A 7,582-nucleotide genomic window follows, 5' to 3' on the forward strand; every position below is an offset into this window, starting at 1 on the left:
AGGCTATGTTCCAGCCCCAAAGAACACTAATATCTTGGCGATTTATAAGAACGAAGATTTATTTCTTGCTTGTGTTATGTACCCATTTGGGGTTGGCTTGGGACCCAGGTGGATAAAGTAGCCACCATCTGACAATCATTATGGAGAGTCTTGCACCAGTACTTAAATTCTCTGGACCAGAGGGGATCACCACTGACCAGGGTTAGACACACAGCCCTACCTGGCCAGGGAGGCGGGAACGTGGTCCTGATCATGTGCTGGGGGCAAATAGCCTCGGTAATGACTGTCACAGGTGTTAGCCTCCTTTGCAAAAAAACAGAGGAGTTCCCAAGGGGTAAAGGATTGTAGTGTTACATGTGTTTTCTTGAAATGTGGAGATTTTAGTTTCTTTAAAATTCAATTATTCTTCACTTCCTTAATACTCATTAGCACAGATGTATTAAAAGCAGGTAAAATGTGGGAAGTAAAACTCAAACATTTTGATAAAAAGAGACTTTCTATAAGTAAAGTTAGGGCTGACATAGAAATTCATTTAATATGAAGCTCTGCAATGTAAGGAATAATCGATGTTTTTTTCTTTTTTAATATGTTTAGGGTGAGAACAGGATAAAAATAAATTATTTGTTATTTTTCAGAACATAAGGTACATTTTTCACTAGCAAGAGATAAAAGGTCTTTTTCTTTAAAAATAAAATTTCCTGAGTAGGAACACTTGTGGATTGTGGTTGTCTTAAAAAACATGAAACAATTTAACATTATCGGACAATGGATTCTTTCCAGACTACACTGTGGAATCATAGAATCATCTAGTCCAGCATTTAATAATATGTCTTGATTCTTTCTAGAATATCTACAATATTGTTTGAATACTCAAGACATGGGGGGACTCCACCATCTGTTCTCTGATAACAGACTTACAGGAATGATGGTTTCCTGAGAACAAATGCTTCAATATCAAGACATGCAAAGATAGTACTTGGCTGCCAATAACAAACTGCACCACAGTTACAAACGCAGACCAAGTGCTGGTAAGTAATATTAGTTATGATGATGATTTTGTGGCATATTAAAAATGTCAGATAGATTTTAGCACTATGAGGGTACTATAGATATTAGAATGTAATTGAACCAAAATGATGCTTGAGAGAAATTTTGAAGTAAATGTGCAAATGAGGCTACCTAGTACAAACTAGAACTGCCTAAGTCATTCTGTTCCTTAGTAAAAGAGAACCACATAAAGCATGTACACAGCAGAGCGTTTGTTACTAGTTTCTGAGATCTATTTCGGTCATCCGCAACTGGTGGTGTGGAAAGGAAAAGAAGGCTGCAGAGACTGAACAAGCGGCATGCACTGTGGTATCCTTTATTTAAAAACTGTGAGCTAACTACAGTTGTAGTGTTCTCATTTACCATCCGATGGCATAATAAACTGGGAGAACATTAACACAACTTCAAGAAGGCATCAAAAAACCTGTAAACAAAAAGACACACCACACATGCGCACACATATACCACATACGCACACGAAGGTTATAGTCTAAATACAATGAAAAGTGATGAAGAAAAGCTTTGAATGCTCTAAATCAACTTTAAAATGCTTTATTATAATAAACTGTGGCAATACTGTGGCTATTATGAAAAATATTGTAACTGCTTAAAAAGCAAAATACTGGCGATTTGAAACTAGCAGCAAGAAGCAGATAAAAATAGAATGGAAGATAACATAAGACTAAGTAACATCAAAATTCTAATGCTGATACTGTGTAGGATTGCACTGAAGTAATTTAAAATTGGTTCTTACAGAACTCTTTAAAAGTCCCTTGAAATATTAAACTGCTGCACTTTACAAATAGTGGATGAAAAGAAAAAAATATTTGGAATGTTACACACACACAGAGGAAATGTATTAGGCATATCAGTTTATGGCCTTTGTTTATGACCTGCAAAAAGTTTTATGAAGAAAAATTTAAGTGCCAATGTAGTGAAAGAAAGTTAGAAATTCCTAAAGATGCAAGTCTGAGTGCATGTATCAGGTTAAGAATATATTTCAAGGTTGGGGGCAAGGCATGACCGATGCACACCCAAGAAGAACCTTGTGGAACCCAGAAGGTAGACAGAGCTGTTTGGAACATGTTTAAAAATAAAGGTATATTAAACTCAGACTATCCTGACTGAGATTCCAAAGTACATGGAGTTCTATAGCTCTTCAGTTGAAATCTGTTTCCTAGTGGCCAATAAATAATTAAGACTAACTTCTCAGCAAACTGCTTTTTCATACATTCAAACACAAAAATCTTTACCACACATGCAGAGCTGATATTCTAAACAGCACAAATATGAATCCTGGTTTCAGGGGGAAAAAGCACATTATCAAGGATTTTTTTCCCCATAGGTTCTTATAAAAATGTCTGAAGCTGCTAGACATCTTCAGAGGGGATAAGTTTAGATTTTCTACTGATTTTGGAAGAAAGGAGATTTTATTTTTCTAAGGAAGCCAGTCATCCATGAGAGCAGGATATATGTCTTCAGAATCTAGGAAGTGTCCCTAATGCTTAAACTCATGGCAAGTCCAGATCCAGAAAAACTGGCAGGTAGAACAGGGGATGGAAATGAAAAGTTCAAATGTCTATGGTATACTTTGGAAATAATGTGCCTCATAAATTAAAATGGCTCAACTGCCTGCAGAATGAAGTGCCACAGGCCTGGAGAAGACCCAGTTCCCTGGAGGAGGAGCTGGGGAGTCCCCATATCCAGGGACCCTTGGGCTGGCTGTGACCAGAGGGCCTTATTTTTCATGAGTGCTTTCAGTTGGGGAATTTATGACTTTGCCCAGATAAAGCTCCCTTTTGATTACTTTTTCTCTAAAATCAGTTAGTCAAAGTTACTGGTGATTTCCCCAAATGAAATCTAGCTGTACTAGTATCTTAAGGTGCCAGCTAATTTAAAGTAATGCCCATCAATAACGCTGCTGGGTGTCAACCACTGCTGCTGAAGAATCAAGCCCCAAATAACCTAACTAAGTAACCTATCACAGCGGGTGCTTTACTATCTTGTGGGTTTTTTTTTTTTTTGAGCTTTAGAGAAATAGTCTTTGTAATATGACTTAGAAACTGCTTCTCGCTGGCTTTGTTTCACTCTTCCTCCTCCTCTTCTCCCCCTTCTCCTTCTCCTTCCTCCATGGTTTCCACGATGAGCTCTGCTGTGCAGGTGGCTTCTCCAAGACTGTTGACAGCCTTGCAGGTGTACTTGGCATCATCATCCCCGCAGACATCACTAATGATTAAAGAGCAGTTCCCATCCTCGTCGTAGTCTATCTGGAAGTGGCGGGACTCCCGGATTGATTGGTCATCTTTGAACCAGACGACTTCAGGGTCCGGGTATCCTGCATCACAGGGAGGGAACACAAGTTGCAGAAATTATTATTTAAGGTTTTCCCACACAAACTCTTGAGCTACCTCTAATGATTAAGGGGATGGGGGGTGGATATGTTAGCTTTTAGCATCTATTTTGATATTTACACTTGAATATGGGCGTATATTGTAAATACTAATGTCTGAAACTTCACATCAGGTATTGTGCATGTATCCCACTTCTCATCCATGTAGGGCTTGTGCCACCTCCCACCTTAATACAGAAATAGATTATTCTCTGGAACACTGCCACAACTCTAATCACATCCCTAGAACTAACTATCTTCTTGGATTAAAAGGAAATTTTTTTTTTTTTTCCTGTATACAAGTTGAACTTAAGGACTTCCCTGGAGGCACAGTGTGTAAGAATTGGCTGCCAGTGCAGGGGACACACGTTCAACCCCTGGTTTGGGTAGATTTCACATGCCATGCAGCAACTAAGCCTACGCCCCACAATTACTGAGCTTGCATGCTGCAACTACTGAGGCCCAAGTACTTGGAGCCCGAGCTCCCCAAGAAAAGAAGCCAGCAAAATGAGAAGCCTGAATGCCGTGACAAAGAGTAGGCCCCTCTTGCAGCAACTGGAGAAAGCCCTGCAAAAAAAGCAACAAAGACCCAGTGTAGCCATAAAAAAAAAAAAAAAAGTTGAACTTAAATAAATTTAAATTTAAAAAAATGAGAGTCAGTAAAAATGGGTGCAAGAGATCTTTTGAGGGTGTTGGAAATGTTTTAAAATTGGATTCTGATGAAGACTGCACAATTGTGTAAATTTATAAAAATAATTGAATTGTATACTTAAAATGGGTGGATTTTATGGTATATAAATTATAATTTGAAGGTGATAATGACCTGTAAAACATAAATTGGAGGAACTGATAATACTGCTAAGAAAAAGAAAGCAGTATTTGTCTTACTCTGATCCAAAGACAGATAATATGCCTGTAGATAAACAGACACTGACCACACTGATTAGTCTCATTTTATGTATTAGTCAAACTGCTGCAAAGTTCAGCAATAAAAATGTTTTCTGCTTTCTAACTGACTTGTTTTTAAATTTTTGGAGAAGTTGTTTTACAGGACAAAATTGTATCCCCAACTAGAATAAAAATTACACAGAACAACTTAAGAATTCTAACATTTTTTTTGAGTAGAATTTTGTTTTTATTGAACAGCATCCATATGCTTTAATTTCCCCTCGGCACTTCAGTCAAAGCAATGCAAATACCAAGAAAATAATTCCAAAGAGAAAAGTAAGCAAAAAGATAATAATTATATAATATTTTCTAAAACAAATTAAGGAAAAAGAACTTAAGACCCAAAGACAGTGGTGATGGCGAGAGCTACAAGCCGTGGCCCCAAAGCTCTCAGCAGAGCCCCCTATCTGAGCACTTCTGCACTAGCAAAGGCAGCACATCCACTCTGAAACAACTGGATGAAAAACATGAAAGATGATGGTAGGCCAGGCATTTATAAGCCAACTTGATAATACAGTGATGCAGGAGAAAAATTGTTTCTTCATTCCTACCTTTGGGCTATTTTACCCAAAAGGCATCATCCAGCCAGATTGCTGGAGACTCTTACAATGTGGAAGGCACAGTTTGTTCTTTCTGCTGTCCGGTGCTCTGCTGCCTTGGGGCAGTCAGTCTGACTGAAAGTGGCAGAGAGCCCTGCAACTCTGTCACATGACAGTCACAGACTCGAAGCAGAGAGGCCTGTCTTATCATACCTCTTCTCTTTCTAGAATGTTGCAGTCTGTGGAAACTTAAATGCTGTGTGTCACCAAGACTGCTGACTCCTCAGGTGCTATGCTAAGACCCCTTAGGGCTCTTTGAGCTCCAACGACTCACTGTGACCACGTTAGTTCTGGCTGGCAGAGAAGCACAGGGCAGACAGGCCAGAGGCCTGCATCCCAACTTCCTCTCTCTAAAGTCATACCGCAGGCTCTCTCTGCACTTAACCAGTCCCACAACTTTCCCCTATGACTCCATAACGTATTTAAAAGATTGGAAAGGTTTCCCCTTTCTATCTGTGTCATATCACAGAGTCTACTCAGAGCATTAGACACTGTCTTACAGAGGCGGCCCTGGGCTTCAGAAGAGCTAAAACACTGCCCCAGGTCACAAGGGCCGCTGATTAACAGCAGAAATGTCTTCTCCCCATACTATGCTCTGCACCAGCCTCCCTGTGAGAGCCTTTTGTGGTCAATTCACATGCCTCCTAGAAGCTTGCAAAGCTCATTTCAATAAGCATGTTCCAGAGCCAAATAGGTCCATGATAAACCACTTTTAACTTGGGTCTAGTGGCTGATGTAAGTGGGTGAAATATCAGAGTGACTAAACAGCACTGTTCTTCAGTGGGTGGAGGGGGGCAGTGGGCCAACTCCCTCTGACCCGTTTTCCCTCGCATCCTGGCTGTTCCAGAACCGCCATCTTGCCGAGAGCGCACAGTAGGGGCCCACCGGCCCGCCACACCCCCTGTACAGGGAAGGACAGCTGGAGACTTACCTTCAATCTTGCAGTCAAATCTAGCAGCACTTCCCTCCACAACTTCTAAGTCACGAATGGTCTTGGAAAAGTAGGGTTTTACATGGGGCTTCTCCTCAGCGACAGCCTCCAGGAAAGCTTGGGAGACATCTTCTAGAAGGGAGGGAAGAGGATATGGCCATTTCTTTATTCCCTGTTCTTTCCTCTTCCCTGGTTTAAAAGAGCTGACTTTTTTTTTTTCCAAGTTGTTATGATTTAGCAAATAATGCAGCCTAGAGGACTGAATCATAAGCACACCTTTCTTCTGGGGGCAGGGTAGCCTGCTGCCAAATGGTTTTGGCAGAAGAGAGAACTGTGACCAAACTGGGGAAATGTTTGGACTTCCCCCTCCCTTATGCTGACACATTGGAAAAGGAAATAATCTTTAAAAAGGATTTTTGGCTGCAGTTCATGCCGTTTCAGGATCCAGTTGAGGGTATCTAAGAAGCACGGGAGCGTACCAGGCCACCAGCCCTCGGGCCTCCTCCTACCCTCCTCCCGTGGTGGCAGCAGCAGGCCTTTTTCATCTGCTCCTTGGGACGGAAGAGACAGATCTTAGAGGCGTTGTCGACTTGCCTATTGCCTGCTGTGGAGCAGTCTATTCCACAAGGATACTGCCTTCACAGTGTGTGACTCTGGACCAGGATTTGGGATGGGTCCAGGGAAAAGCCGTAACTTGGAGGGGTTCCTGACCCTCTCCTTCCCCTTCAGGCTATTTCTGGGTCGTCTGGGGGGCGCAGGGGTAGAGAAGGAGGGCCCAGGTCCATGTGCAGCAGTCGGTCCCCGGGTACATCAGGGCAGCTCAGTAAGCAGTTTGATCAATTATCCCTTGTGTACAACAGGGTCTAGACTCAGCTTCTCGCCTCTGGATACCAAAGGCATCAGGCAGCGGGGAGGTGGTATCTCCGGCTAAATGAGGCAGCTCAAGATGATAGAGGCCGACCCTACATGTATCAAAGCAGGAAGAGGCCGAGGCCTTCACTGAGGAGATAGATGGGGTAGCATCTCTAAGACAGTGGGCAAGCAACTAACCCCATTGGACTTTAGGAGGGGCCCTGCCAATCACTGTCTATCCAATTCAAACAACATGTTTCAGCATCACGAAAACTACCAAAAAATATGGACTATCTGGGTCAATTTTTGTTAAAAGACAAGCACAAAGACACATTAAAAAAATTGAAGCATATTTTTAAAAAGTACACCACTATATGCGACTTATTTATGTCTGCCTGTCATACAAACATTGCTTTTGTAATAAGAAGGAAACTTTTCATGCAGTTTTTGCTAATTCTTGTGTAAAGTATAGGGAAAAGACCATCTAGTTGCATTAGACAAAGAATAACTTTCCCTCTGAAAATAGTTCAACCTCAGGTGAAACAGTTAAAAAGCAATTACTAGATTTAGTAATTATTGTCAGGGCAAAGTAAAAGTAGTTTTGAATTTTTCCTTGTAGGTTGTATTAATGAAAAATAAAATCAATCTCCCACCTTAAAAAAGAAAAACAACTCTAAATCCCCCTCCAACCCCAACCCTTCCTTTCTCCCCATTTGGCTGAAGAAAATCTCTCTGGAGTCCCTTACCTTCAGATTCTAGTTTTTCTGCATTGAGCGGGCTGGTTGGTGACCCTGTTGAGGATTTCCTGCCACTGAG

General features: G+C 41.3%; 1 protein-coding gene across 1 annotated transcript in view; it reads right to left on the reverse strand.

Annotated features, from left to right (window-relative positions):
• Positions 1-1,347: 1,347 nt before the first annotated feature.
• The window catches only part of MYLK (myosin light chain kinase), a 201,150-nt gene continuing 194,915 nt past the window's right edge, over positions 1,348-7,582 (reverse strand). Inside the window, exons 33-35 of the mRNA XM_010834271.1 lie at positions 7,513-7,582; positions 5,915-6,046; positions 1,348-3,382 (exon numbers count right to left, since the gene is read on the reverse strand). The exon at positions 7,513-7,582 is cut by the window's right edge and continues 9 nt beyond it. Of these exons, the coding sequence (XP_010832573.1) occupies positions 3,132-3,382; positions 5,915-6,046; positions 7,513-7,582 (453 nt within the window). The 3' untranslated portion in view covers positions 1,348-3,131. The remainder of the gene's footprint in view (positions 3,383-5,914; positions 6,047-7,512) is intronic.

Source organism: Bison bison, unplaced genomic scaffold (genome assembly GCF_000754665.1).
Source record: "Bison bison bison isolate TAMUID 2011002044 unplaced genomic scaffold, Bison_UMD1.0 scf7180017864032, whole genome shotgun sequence".
NCBI classification, from domain to species: Eukaryota; Metazoa; Chordata; class Mammalia; order Artiodactyla; family Bovidae; genus Bison; species Bison bison.